The 14,185-nt window shown below is 51.2% G+C and overlaps 1 protein-coding gene across 1 annotated transcript; it reads right to left on the reverse strand.

Annotated features, from left to right (window-relative positions):
* Positions 1-7,552: 7,552 nt before the first annotated feature.
* SLC35E4 (solute carrier family 35 member E4) lies at positions 7,553-14,076 on the reverse strand. The gene is made up of 2 exons (XM_049866579.1): positions 13,458-14,076; positions 7,553-8,536 (listed from the first exon to the last, which is right to left on the reverse strand). The coding sequence occupies exons 1-2, from the start codon at positions 14,074-14,076 to the stop codon at positions 8,103-8,105; spliced, it is 1,053 nt and encodes a 350-aa protein (XP_049722536.1). The 3' UTR covers positions 7,553-8,102.
* Positions 14,077-14,185: the final 109 nt, after the last annotated feature.

The raw sequence follows: 14,185 nt of genomic DNA on the forward strand, positions 1-14,185 counted from the left end.
CAGCCACTTTGGGAAACAGCCTAGCAGTTCCTCAAACGGTTGAATAAACAGTTACCATATTTTATATGACCCAGCAGTTCCACTCCTAGATATACACTCAAAAGAACTGAAAACATATGTTCACGCGAAAACTTGTACATGAATGTTTATAGCAGCATTATTCATAATAGTCAAAATTGTCAGTTAAAGGACAAACAAATGGATTAACAAAATGTGGTATATAGATCCAATAAAATATTATTCTGCCATAAAATGGAATGAAGTATCGATACATGCTACAACATGGATGAACCTTGAAAACATGCTAAGTGAGAGAAGCCAGTTACAAAAGACCACATGTTATGTGATTCCATTTGTGTGAAATCTCCAGAACAGGGAAATCTATAGAAAGTAGATTGGTGGTTGCTTAGGGCTGGGTGTAGGGGTGGGCAGATGGAAATGATAGCTAAAGGGTACGAGGTTTCTTTCTGAGATGATGAAAATATTATGAAATTGACAGTGATGATGGTTGCGCCTATCTGTGAATATACTAAAAACCATTGAATCATAAACTTTAAATGGGTGAATTTTATAATATTTAAATTATATCTCAATGAATCTGTTTTTAAAAACAAAAATAAAAGTACAGGCAACAACAGTCAAAAACTTCTTTCTTTTTTTTTTTATTTTATTAAAACCAATAGGGGCACTCAGTGACTCTCTGATCCCAGCTTCCCGGTGGCAGTCTGAGCAGAGCCCTGCACCCCACTGCCCTGCACCTCCTTCCCCTCTCCAGGCACTCCTACAAACTGCTTAATGGCTAAAGGGTTTTATTTTGGAGTGATGAAAATGTTTTGGAACAAGATAGAGGTGGTGGCTGTGTACATTATGAAGGTACTAAATGTCACTTTAAAATGATTAATTTTATGTTAAGTCAATTTTGCCTCAATACATTTTTTTAAATGTAAATGCATATGTAACTTTTCTAGACATTGCCAAATTCTCATCCCCTGGAGTTGGGTCATTTTGCAGTCTCACCAGCAATGTATGAAAATGTCTGTCCTCACTAATACATCATCAAGTTTTTGAATATTTTGCTAAGCTGATGAGAGAGAAATGGTATCTCAATGTAGTTTTAATTGAATTTTTCTTACTGTAAATGAAGTTGAATTATTTTTCAAAAATAAAAAAGTAATGGGGATCCTCCCCACACACTTTAGACCACATTCCTATTGGTCAGACAGTTTAGGTGCTTTCCTGGCTACCACTACTGCTGCTGCTGTTTTTCAACTTCAGCCTGGGGTTGCCTGGAGGTAAGACCAGAGAGAACAGAGGAAAAAATATAAAGGGACTTTCCCCACTCTCTCAGCTCTCTCAGGAGCCCTGATGACACAGTGGTTAAGAACTATGGCTGCTAATCAAAAGGTTGCCAGTTCGAATCCACCAGCCACGCCTTGGAAACCCTATGGGGCAGTTCTCCTTTGTCCTGTAGGGTCACTGTGAGTCAGACTTGACAGCAAAGGTTTGTTTTGGCTTTCTCAGTTCCCTAAGGGCCCATTTCCTACTTCTCACACCAGAAAGACAGGGTTTCTCTCAGAACTCTCTCTCATTCTTTCCACCCCATAGCACAGATTTGAGATTCACGCTGCCTTTGAGTTCAGACAGAGATATGGGAGTAAAAAACAAACAGGAGCCCTGCTAGCAGATTGTTTATACTGCGTGCTCTGCTTTCCTTCCCCAGTCCGCCTGCTACCTTTAATTTCTCAGAGGGCTGCTTCGTGCATTCTGGGGGAGAGACAGAGTATGCTAACTCCATCCTCCTCAGAACTAGAAGCCTAATAAATTTTAAAAAATACAGGCTCATTTGTGGAAAAAGGAAAAGAAATATGAACCATCCCTAGTATTCCTATCCACAAGCAACAACTAAGTCTAACATGTTGGTATATTTCCTTCCTTCTAAGCATTTTTTTTAATAAGTGAAAAGATAAAATTCTGAGTTTGCTTTTTTTTTTTTTTTTAGCTCTTTAAAATAAACAAGTGTTGGAAGTGCTGGGACCAGGATTTCACATCCTAAGTGGGGAAGGCCAAGGGTTGGCTTTTGGGTTGTTGAGAGGGTCAAAAACCTCTTCCCCAGCTATTCACTCTGTTCCTTCAGACCCAGCGGAGAGTGACTTCTTACTCAGACAGTCTAGGAGGAAGAACTTCATGCAGGAGTTTTTAATACAATCTTATAATAGAGGAGAATGAAATGGTCCTCACAACCTAACAGCCTGGTTACCACCTGACTTGGAGCAGAGATCCCAGGCCTCTAACTTCCGTATCCCCAAAATGCCGAAATCAGATTCTTTTTGATTAATTAAAGTCAATTAAAGACAACTTTGGTTTGAGAAGGTCCTGTGGGGCTCATAAAACCCTGTCAGATAAATGGGGACATGCTGGTGGCCCTGGGAATCTCTCTGAAAGCCCTGTATTGAGATAGTGATCTCATTACAAGATCCAGGGGCAGGTAGCTCTCGACCCTGAAGCTCAGAAGCCCACCTACCTATCCTGGATGTTAAATCCAAAAGCCCTAAGAATCCATCACCATCCACCTTTGGTTTGAGGACCTGCATCACCTAGGCAGGAGCTTGAGGTACGAGTCGGAAAGTATGGACTTTTGTACTGACTTGGCTTTGTGACTTCAGGCAGACGCCTGATTTTTTCTAGAATTTTGCCTACTCTTCAAATTAGAATCACAGTGCTGTCTGTGGTGGCCATGAGAATGCGTCCCACAGACCTCCAAGGGCCTCAACTGCTGCCCTCTGAAATCCGTCACCGTGATTAGACTGAGACCACACTTCCAACCAGCTCCTTCCAGCCAATTCCTGAGCAAAGCAGGGATACTAAGGTAGTCCCATTCCTGGGAGTCACAGAGCTCCTCTGATTGGCTTCTTTGACTTGAGAACTCCCAGATGGCCTTGACTTAAACTGTAGGGGGTGCTAGAATGTTCCTCTCAACCTTCCTTCCCCCTCTCCTCCACTTGGACTAGTATCACAATCTGACAGCTCTCCCAGCCTTCCCCACTTCTCTCTTATAGACATTTTTCCTCATAAAATCCTTGCACATTTAATCCCACATTGGTGTCCTTGTGTTTAAACTCACATAAGGACCTCTTACCCCAAATTTTTTCTAGGTTTATCCTTGGCAAAATATTTACAATGCCTTTCTTTGACTGAGTGGGGAATTCCAGGCCTTCTTGTGGCAAACACCCCTGTGAACCTGAGCCTGACCCTGCACACCCCCCTGTAACTTCACATCCTGGCTCTGTTCTTTACAGCAGAGTGGGAAGTAGGAAATGGCCAAGAATTAGGAGATGAAGTCCTAGCCCTGCTACTCCCTCTTTGCATGAGGTCTTCTTGGTTCTTCCCCCTCTTTGGGCTTCAGTTTCTTCATATGTACAATGAAGATTGAACTCGACCTGTGGTTTTCAAGCAGGGTTCCTGGGACGTCTAGCAAAGGTAACTACGGGGCAAGAGGGTCCCTGGCTCTGGTTTATCCAGGGCAACTCTTTGGGTTTGTTTGAATAGGGCTCCAGCATAAGATGGCATGGACAAGGGTTCCTCCACCAATGAAAGTTTAAACATACAAAGAGAAATGCCCAATTCAGGAAGCAGGTACTGCTAGGCCAGAGAATACTCAGCTAGGGTTCTGGCAGTGTTTAGGGGAGGGTGTGGCACGTGAGGGCCATGGAAGTCAGGAGTGGGCAGAGAACTCCAGCAAACACAGAGAGCAGAAGCAACCCCATATAACTGGATAGGTTGGGGGAGTTTGAGTGGTCTTGGAGACATCAGGCCCCCCAGGGCCTGAAATGCCAGGCCAAGGAGCCCAGGCCTTCTGCTGTCTGCAGTGGAGAGGAAAGGAGGCAGCCTCCAGCCCTTTCACTGAGCAAACATTTGCTAAGCACCTGCTGTGGGCCAGGATTGTGCAGCACAGGTCAGGGAGCATGTAGAGGTGTGGCTGACGAGATCTGACCCAGAACAGGAAGCTCCCAGACTAATTTCTCATGGCCCCAGGCTGCATCCTAACTCAATAAACATTCACTACAGCCTCAAAGGTGACCTCAATGATTCCCTCCTCCTGGTATTGATGCCCTTGTGTAGTCAATGTGGGAGGGATCATATTAAGTAGAGTTGACCCATGTAACCAGTAAGTTATCATAAAATGACAGCATGTGATTTGTGAGATTAGGTCAAAAAGGACATTGTGGCTTCTTGCTGTCTTGGATCACTCATTCCTGTGGAAACCAACTACGATGGCATAAGTACACTCACATGGCAAAGAATTGAGGCCTCCTACCAACAACCATGTAGATGACCCATCTTGGGAGTAGATCCTCCAGCCCCAATCAAGTCTTCCTGTGACTATCTTGACTGCAGTGTTAGGAGAGACCCTGAGACAGAATCAGCCTCCTAAAAACCTAAACCAAACCCACTGCCATCAAGTTGATACTGACTCATAGCAACCCTATAGGACAAAAAAGAACTGTCTCATAAGGTTTCCAAGGCTGTAATCTTTATGGAAGCGGACCATCACATCTTTCTCCCGCAGAGTGGCTGGTGGGTTCAAACTGCTGACCCTTCAGTTGGCAGCTTTAACCACTGTGCCACCTGACTCCCAAATTCCTGATCCACAGAACTGTGAGATGATACATGCTTGGTGTTTTAAACCATAACATTTTGGGATCGTTTTCTACCTGAAAATTAATACAACTGGTGCCCACTCTGCCCCATCACTATGCCCCAGACACTGTGCCCAAGGCACTGTCCCCACTGCCAGCACCTAGTTCAGGTTACCATCTACTCATCTGGACCACCACAACAGCTCCTCCTGGTCTTCCCTGCCTCCTGTCTCAAGCCCTTCTGATTTCTCCTGCACATCAGACCCAGACCAAACGGAAGGTCCATTTGTCCAAAAATGTTCATGAGCATCAGATCATGGCTTGCTCCTTCTCAAAGCCTTCCATGGCACTCCATTGCCCTCAGTTAAGTGCTTTGTGTTGTTTCCAGGAGGCATTTGCAACTAGGCAGGAACAGTGCAGCAGTGGTTTCTGGCATCTCTGAGCTGATTTGGGACCTGAGTAGTGAGCAAGAAGAGTCCTTATCTGCTCTGGCCTCTGGAATGACAATCCAAGGGCCACCAGAGGAGGGTGACAGGGACATGCTGGCAGCTGGTGCTGAGACAAGGTACCAGCATTTTTCCAAAGGCCACAATGGCATGGATGCCCAGTGCAGACCCAGCTTCCCCGGCTTCCTCCAAGGCAGGGTATCCACCCATCTCTGCTCCAGAAAGAGATGTCCTGGGGGCTCTGAACATGAAGTGGAAGGCTGAGGAGGGGTGGTTGGTGGGGATAGATAGCACAGCAAGCCTTGGGAGGAAGTACTAGGAGCCATCTGGGATGAGGGTCTATTTGCTAAAGTTTGAGGACCTACTGTGTCTCAGGCACTATTGCTAAGCACTTTCCACACATTCCAAGAGCAATGGGTTTGGCTTTTTCTTTTTTGGTTTCCCATGCATTACCCCACTGGAGTCTCTCAAAGCCAAATGAGTTCGGTCCTACTGCTGCTTCCACGTGGCACACAGAGACACAGAAGGAGAGGCCCTTGTCCAAGGCCACACAGCTTGGACATGCCAGAGCTGGAATTTTAACCCAGGTCTGACTCCAGAGTCCTATTCTTGGCTAGTATTCTCTTCTACCTACTCCGTGCCTGACATGGTGCTGCTGCTGGGGAGACAGTGGTGAGCAAGACAGTCGTCTCAGCCCTCATGGAGCCCGGAGTGATGGAGAAGAGACAATAATCCAGTTCTAGGACTAGGGTGTGATTGTGCAGGAAGCTCGGGCGGCATTTAGTTGGGACACCAAACTTAGCTTGGGGGGCACCAGGGAGAGCTTCCCAGACAAGGTAGTATCTGTTATGTTAAGGAAAGGGCTTCCCAAGAGGGGCTGGATGCAAAGGCTGAGGTTCAGAGAGATGAAGAGACTTGCCTGAGGCGACAGAGCCGTGTGAGGTCGAGCCTAAAGGGACAGTGACCTTTCAATGAGGCTCTTCCTCACCTGGAACCCACTAAGTCCTTCCCACTGGTTATTCCTGTGATCCTTACTACCAATGACACTGTGAGACCCACTGAGGTCACACCGGGAGTAAGGGGGGCCAGGACCTAAACCCAGGCTCTCTGCCTCCCAGTCCAGTGTTCCCTGTGTCCACTCCTAGGAGAAATGATAGGGAGGACCTTGGCTGTGACCTTGGGGGAATCACTCAATGCCCGATGGTCCTGAGTCTGGGGACAGACCAGCCCTCAGGTCAGACACAACTCCAAGCTCCCCTTCCCCACCTCCACAACCACCATGAGCAGGCTGGGCTCTAACAGGAGACCCATTCATTACCAAGCAATTCATGAAGGGCAGGAGCAGGTGTGAGGGTGATGCAGAGCTGCTCCTGAGCTATGGCGTGGGCCCTTTGAATGGGGAAGTGTCCTGAGTCACCAAGGAGGCCCTACCCACCAATACCATCTGGCCAAATCTCAGAGTGGAGCCTGGAGGTGCCCAGCCTACACAGGGATGGGGTCAGGCCAGCGGCATCTCTGAGTCACAGGGAGGGTGGTTGACAGGTGACTCAACCAGGCTCTACTTCCCCTTCTGCAGGGCCAGGCTGGTGGAGGATGAGGCCGGGAACCCCTTCGCCTGACCTCCCAAGGCAGGTGCCTGCCAGGCCCCTCACTGCCCCACCTCCAGCCTTGGGCTGACCCTTCATGCAGCCCTGCCTAGCACTGGCTGGCACAGTAGTCCTCGGGGAATTCAGTTATGTGAAGGAAAGAATGATTCCCCTTGAGTCCCAGGCCCCCTAGTCTCCAGCGCCAGCCTGGTCTAGCCCTCTGGGCTCACACAGAAAGGGAGGACCTCCCATTTTCCAGATGGACCTGGAACCTCAGAGAGGGTGGGATGACTAATCCAAGACAGGGACAGAGCCAGCTGACACAAACTATCCTCCCCACTCCTGGCCCTGCCCAATGGGCACCTCATTCCATCCTCTCCAAAAGGATTAAAAAATTTTACTGAGGTTTAGAGAGGGGGACTACCCACCCAAAGTTATGCAGTGAGGTGGGCAGAGCAGGACTGGGCCCCAGGTCTTCCTGCTCCAGGCTAGGTCCTTGTCATTCGTTCTTAATAACCAGCCTCCAGGGGAGGTAGCTGGGAGGGGGAGTTAAGTGTATAGAGCTAAGTGAAGGCTGAGAGGTGAGGTGACAAAGTTGAGGTCTGACAGCTGGTCACAAAGGAGTTAGGCTAACCCTGGGGGTTGGGACTCATGTCCCAGAGTCTCTACATGGGAGCCCGGCTCCCCTGCAAGGCCCCTCCTGGCCATGCTCCTAAGCTATGGCAATGGGTCCCCTTGAATAAGGCCTGGCCAGCAGAGGTATTTTAAAGATAATGGGGATGCAGGTGGGGGCCTGGACAGGCCGTGGTGGGCATGGGAGGATGTCCTAGTTGCTGCGTGGGTGGGTGGGCCCACCACTCTCCCTATTCCCTTGGCTGTAACCTCGAGTGACACAAGTATACAAGCAAAAATAGTTTATTTGAGGACGGAAGACCCAAAATTGGGGGGCCCAGGATGAGGCCGCAGCAGCTGCCTAGAGTTGGCGCAGACTACTCCAACTCCCTGAGGAGAGCCCAGCAGCAAAGAAGCCCTACCTGGGCCCCCCAGCTGCCTCCCCGCCTAGGGAGGGATTGTGTAACCACCAAGAATTGTCGTCGTCATTGTAACATGTTGAGGTTTTCCAAATTTGGCCAGCAGTGTTCAGCAAAGTAGTCGATAGTCATCATAATAATTACTCTGACAAGCACAGTAACCATGCCAGGCGTGGATGCACCATCCAGTGGTGAGTCTGTGATGGGGCACAGGAGGCAGGGTGAGAGGAGGCCTCTCTGGGAGTCCCCATTCCAGTCGCCAAGGCTGCCCTTCCAGAAGGTGCCTCTCCTCCTGTAGTCCCAGTATTTGCAGCTGCCTGCTCTCCACTTCTCCCATGGCCACTGGCCAAGGTCGGGTTCAGGCCAGCACTATCGCAGGTGGCCCAGGAGCTCTCTCAGGTCTCAAAGACCCTTGCCAGGCTGGTCCCTCCACCACAGTCCCCGGCGGGCAGCCCAGGAGGCCACAAACTCACAGTGGTGGTAAAGGAACATTCCAGAAAGAGTGAGTGCAATGCCCACATAGCTGGGGGTGCTGAGGTGGCTGCCAAACAGGAGCCGGGACAGGACGAGGTTGCCCACGACGGTGAGGTTCCCCAGGACATGGACGGTGAGGGCGGAGGTGAGGGCCAGCAGGGAGAAGCTGGCCAGGTTGTACAGCACAGACAGTAGGCAGCTGAGCAGGACGCAGGCCCAGAGGCGGGAGTCAGTGGGAGTGGGTGGCGGGGCTACGCCAGCCTCCAGCACCAGGGCTGCACCCGCCAGCAGGCAGAAGCTGGGCAGCGAGGTGGCGTACAACAGGGTCACTGCATCCAGCCTCTCCTCCTGCAGTAGGGCACCTGCAACCAGGATAGTGGCCATCAGCAAGCAGTGGGGAAGACAAACCCCCATGCGGCTGACATGGATGACCCACCCGCATGGCCTCTCCTCTCAGGCTCTTTGGCAGAGTTCGTGGCTCCCCGCCCCAGGTAGCCCTTAGCTTCCTACATACACCATGATAGTCAAGCACCTGGAGCCAGACCCCTGAGATAGTGACCTGTGTCCACTCTGTACTAGCTGTGACCTGGGCTTCGGTGAGGTACTTAACCTCCGTGAGCCTCGGTTTCCTCATCTGCACAGTTGAGTAATAATAAAACCTAATACACAGGGTTGTTATAAAGACTTAAAAAGATAACATACATAAAGCCCTTAATAAGATAACCAAAAAAAAACCCCAAACCCATGGCCACTGCTTCGATTTCAACTCGTGGTGACCCTATGTGTTACAGAGTAGAACTGCCCCATGGGGTTTTCTTGGATGTAATCCTTATGGAAATAGTTGACTAGTACTTTCTTCTGTAGCACCGCTCAGTGGATTTGAACTGCCAACCTTTAGGTTAGCAGTCGGGCACAACTGTTTGTATCACCTAGGGACCTATTTAATAAGGTAAAAACTAAAACAAAGAAACATCAGTTACCCTTGAGTCAGTTCTGATTCACGGCGATCCCATGTGTGTCAGAGTAGAACTGTGATCGGTAGGGTTTTCAGTGGCTAAGTTTTTGGAAATAGATCACCAGGGCTTTCTTCCATGGCACCCCTGGGTGGACTTGAACCTTCAGCCTTTCAGTTAGCAATGAGCTCTTAACCATTTGCACCACCCAGGGACTTAATAAGCTAAGTGCTCAGCAAATGTAATAACTAAGTAACTAAAATAAATCCATCTGTTATCACCTACTTCAAACCACCTCCCACAGGCTGAAGCAATAACCTATTTGCAGCATTTTCCCCTGCTGAAAAGCCTTCAGGGGCTCCCCAGACCCTGGAGACAAAAGTCCTTGTTCTCAGCTCAGCTTTCAAGGTCCAGCACCAACTGGCGCTGATCCACCTTTCTTGGCCTGACCCCTTGTCACACCCACCAGGACTTCACACCCTAGCTCCCAGCACCACAGCAACAACAGGCCAGCAGAGGGGGCCAGTTTGCCACTTACTAGCCATGTGACCTTTAAATTAAAAAGAGAGAGTTTTAAAATAATTGTTCGAGCCAAAATGGTGAGTCCATCCATTGCTTCATTCACTTGTGACCATCGGGATGACAAGGGAATAAGAAAGGCATTGTTTGTGCTTGGCTATCGTTCACTGGTTGTAACTGATAGCAGCGTCTTTTGCTATTAGCACTGTTTGTCAAGATGAATCCAGGATTAAGAGGAAACCTTTTAGCTTTGTAAGGAAAGAGAGGATCCTGCCACCTTCATATGTGCAAGTGTGTGCCATCTGTGTGCATGTGTGTGCACACGTGTGCATGTGTATGTGTGCGTGTATATAAATATGTTACCACCTGGCCAGTTCAAAAAGGAAGTAGCCCCCATCAGCAAAGACAAACAGAGCTCTTATCTAAGTTTTAGTGGCAAGGGATGAGTAACTAATACAGGCTTCCTCCCAGGGCGGGCTCCCAGCATCTTCTGACACACACATTCCTAATAGCCATGGAGATGCTTACTCATAGGCTATGCTTAGAATAGGAAATTTCATTTCTTTCTCGATTTCATTCTTATGTTTTGGCTTTGTTCTCTAGGCAACAGTCCCTCAGGCTCAAGCATTTCTAGAAACGAACAGATAATTGGAACGCCTCCTGCTCATTTGCTTCCAAATTTAGCACCGTTATGAGCTGCCGGTGGCCTGCATGTTCAAAGACCAGTCATAAGAAAGCATTGGTGTTTTCAGGGGAACCTCACCTTTGGCAGATTGCACTCTCTGCAGGATAGCCAGGCAGGAAGGGCCTTGCCTCCCCACCCAGCCCCTTGCAACCTGCTCTGCATCCCACCCAGTCCTCCCCTCCCCTCCCTGCAGCCTGGGGAAAGGAGAGTGGTCCTCTGCCAGGGGTGACGTAGGCCCACTCCAGGCCCCAAATGGCAGCCTGTCATCCTGGCTCCTCGGTGACCACTCTCCTGCCATCCCCCATGACACCCAATTTCAATGTCTCCCTCTTGGAAGGCCTTTTTGTTTCCTCATCTGAACATGCCCAAATTTCTGGTACATGTAGACAAACAGCCGACTGTTCCCCTTGCTACTGACTTATCCCCTCTCTGTTCCTCTGTTAGATATGTTGACATTAGAGAAGGCACCATCTCCCGGCCTTAGCCTCCCATGCATAAAATGGGGAGAGTGCAGCACACCCCTTACAGGGGCATTTGAGGTGCTGAAAACAGGGCCTGGTGCCCCGCGGTAATTACTCACATGAGCAGCTGCCATAATCCACCAAACTGCTCCTGCTGGCTGATGCCTTGTGCCCTGGCACAGATCACTTCCTGTTTGCAGAACGCCCTTTCCTACTCTGTCCTTAGGAAGAGCTGAGCATGGTGTGGGCACACAGTGATGGCTCAGTGTCTGCTGCTATTACTACATTATTGTTATTGTCATCACTCCATGCCTCCTCCTCTAGGCAGCCTTCTCGTATCTCCCCAGGAAGAAGCAACCACCCGACCACACCCATGCCCACCTTGGCTCTGGTGCTTCCCATGAGCCACTGTGACCTCTACTTCTGAGGGCATCTTCCCCTCCAGCCTGAGAGCTCAGAGGACAAGGATTGGGGGTCAGGTTGCTCTCTGCCACAGGTGCATATAGCTGAGAATAAGGTCCTCCCAGAAAGCAAGCTGGCACCCCGCTCCTCAGCCTCTCAGTGGGAAGGGGCATCACTCCTTCTCCTCAGAGAGTCCCCCTGGGCCTACAACTAGCCCAGGCAAGAAGGAAGCTGCTGGCCCTGCCCATGGCTGCCTGATCTCTCCCCTCCCTGGATTCTCTTCCCCCATCCCTGGCTCCAATGAGTCTACTCTCAGGAAAGCAGCTGGCATCAGCCATTTCCACTGTAGTCTGAATTTGGTCCTGCTGCCTCTCCTGGAGCCTCTGGTGTAGAAGCTTCCACTTGTCCTAAACCCACATCTTCCCTGGCTCTAGCCGGTTCCTGACCATTTCTGCCAGGTTCCCATTTGTGTTGGTGGGGCCTCCAGTCTTCTAACCTCCCTTCTTAGCAGCCCCAGCCATGCAGCCTAGCCAGCTTGCCAATCCATTGTCAGAGCCATTAGTAAAGCCACCATTTAAGGAGTATCTGCCCTGTGCCAAGCCTCGTGCTGGGTACTGGGGACTTAGAGATGCCCTAAAGCCAGTCTCTACCCTCTTGGAGCTCCTGTCTGTTGGGAGGCAGACAAGTAGCCAAATAAGTATGATACAGGGCATTTGGAGCTGGGATGGGGGAAGCAGAGAGTGCTATGGGAGCCTGGAGTAGGCACCCTACCAGACCTGCCTTAGGGGACAGGCCAGTTGAGACTTGGAGGGAAGAAGACAGCTGGCAGAGGCCAAGAAACGGCCCGATGCCTGGCTCCTATTGCTCTGTGCTAGTGTGCCTGAGCCTGACTGGCCACAGCCCTCCTGCCATCTGAGGCTGCCTGGGGCCCTAGGCAAGGGATGCTCAGGCCCTGCCCAGGAGGGCCCCAGTGGGTCAGGTTTCCCACTGCCAACTCACGCCCAGAGCTCAGTCCTCAGCTTTCATGTAACCTGAGAGCAAAAATAGAACTGGCTTTTGGCCCTGCCTCAGGACCTAGGAGGATGGGGACAGGGCCTCAGGTTCCAGCTCAGAAGATGCCAGGGCAGGGCAGGACATCGGCCACCAGCTGCCTCAGACCCAGCCCAGCCCCCATTTCCTTCTCCCACACCCAGGTCACAGCATCTCAGATCCAGGAGAAAGGAAGGGCAAGAAGCCCCTCCATCAACAAAGACCTGCCTCCACTGAGCAGATGGGGAGACTGAGGCCAGGGCAAGACCCGACCTGCCCAAGGTTGCTCAACAAGTCTGAGCAAAGGTGTGGCTGGAAACCACGCTTCCCCACCATGGCCTCCTCCATGTCTCCCTTGGACTGAGGCAGAGACAGGGTGGGATCTGGCTAGGCTGGGACTCAGAAGCCCCTCAACAGGGCAGGAGGGAAGACAGTCTCCACCCTCAGGCAGAGAGATTTAGCAGGGTCTAGGCCTGAGACTCGGTCCTACCTTCTGCCTGACCCCAACCTGTCCCCTTTCATCAGAGCCGGGCTCCAGAGCTTCAGGACCAGGCTTCAAGTCCCTAGGAGCCACATGGCCCTAGGCAAATCACAGGACCTCTCTAGGTCTCAGTTCCATCATCTGTAAAATGGGGATGAAGGTCATGACAACTCAAGATCAACACCCAGCATCAGGCCTATCATGCTATAAAAACCCAATAGCTCCTGGTAAACACCAGCCCTTCCCAGACTTAAACAAACCCCTTGCCTTCCAAAGTCCAACTCAAAGGCCTCACCCTCTTACTCTCTCCCTGGTCCAAGCCCAGGCCACCCTCTGGGCTTCACAGACTTACAACCCATCACTTGGACAGTATGGAGTCCAACCACCTGGGTTCTAGTCTTGTCTCTGTTGCTCACTAGCCACATGGTCAAAGGCAAGCCCCTTCAGCTCTCTGTAAAATGGGAATATTATAACACTTGCCTCAATTAGGGCACAGTGTGGCGATCCAATGAGATAAAGAGCGTGACAACACACGGGACACAGATCTGGTGACTATTATTAAATACTGGTTAGGCCTTCAGAGCCTAAGTTTGGGGCCTGGAACTTTCTGAACCTCAGTTTCTGCCTCTTCCAAAGCCATGAGCTTTGGTTTCCTCATTTGTAAAATGGATTAACTGCGCTACCTCTGACAGGGCCACCCAAGCCACACACCCAGCCTGCCCCACCTCCCCAACCAGTGACCCAGGCACTCACTCTGCTGAACGGACTTGAGGCCTCGGAGGCAGGTGGCTGCCAGAAGGAAGCCACAGCCAGCTGGGGGTGCCCGGAGCTCTCCGGCCAGGCTGCAGGCGGCCCCCAAGCAGAGTGGGCCCATGGCTGCAAACTGCAGCGGGTGGTGGCGACGGCCCAGCAACAGCGCTGACAGGGCCAGTGTGAACAGTGGAGTAGTGGTGGTGGCCAGCTGTGCCAGGTCCAGGGGCACGGCACTCAGGCCCACATTGCCACAGGCCATAGAAGTACCAAAAGTGAGGCTGAGCAGCAGCACTCGGCATCGCGTTTGGCCTGGCAAGGGGCGCCGTGCCCTCCAGTGGCATGCCAGCGCTGCTGCCAGCATGTGCAGTGCGGACAGCAGCAGGGGCCGCCCAAAGCCGTGCACGGTGAAGATCCACTTGTTGAGGCTTGACATGCTGGCTCCTGCCAGTAGCCACACAAGTGCCGCCATGGCCACCCTTGCTTGGCCAGGCAACCTGAGGGCCTGGGGGCTGCCGAGGGGCCACTCAGGGAGCCCAGCAGCCCAGGCACCACCAACCCCTGCCGCTGCCTCAGCCGAGGTCATCCTGCGGTCATGGTACTCCAGGGGGCAGCGGCACATCCACACCAGTGGGGTCGGGACGGGAGGTGGGCTCCCCAGGGAGGCGTTCTGGGCTCCCAGAGAGCCCCTCTGCGGGCCAGGCCGGGTCCCAGTTCTTCGGGCCCCGTGG

Source organism: Elephas maximus, chromosome 22 (genome assembly GCF_024166365.1).
Source record: "Elephas maximus indicus isolate mEleMax1 chromosome 22, mEleMax1 primary haplotype, whole genome shotgun sequence".
NCBI classification, from domain to species: Eukaryota; Metazoa; Chordata; class Mammalia; order Proboscidea; family Elephantidae; genus Elephas; species Elephas maximus.

Coding starts and splice junctions, on each gene's coding strand:
- SLC35E4 (XM_049866579.1), bottom strand. CDS start 14,076: ATGTGCCGCTGCCCCCTGGAGTACCATGACCGCAGGATGACCTCGGCT. Junction 8,537..13,457: donor CCTCAAGTCCGTTCAGCAGA/GTGAGTGCCTGG, acceptor TCCTGGTTGCAG/GTGCCCTACTGCAGGAGGAG.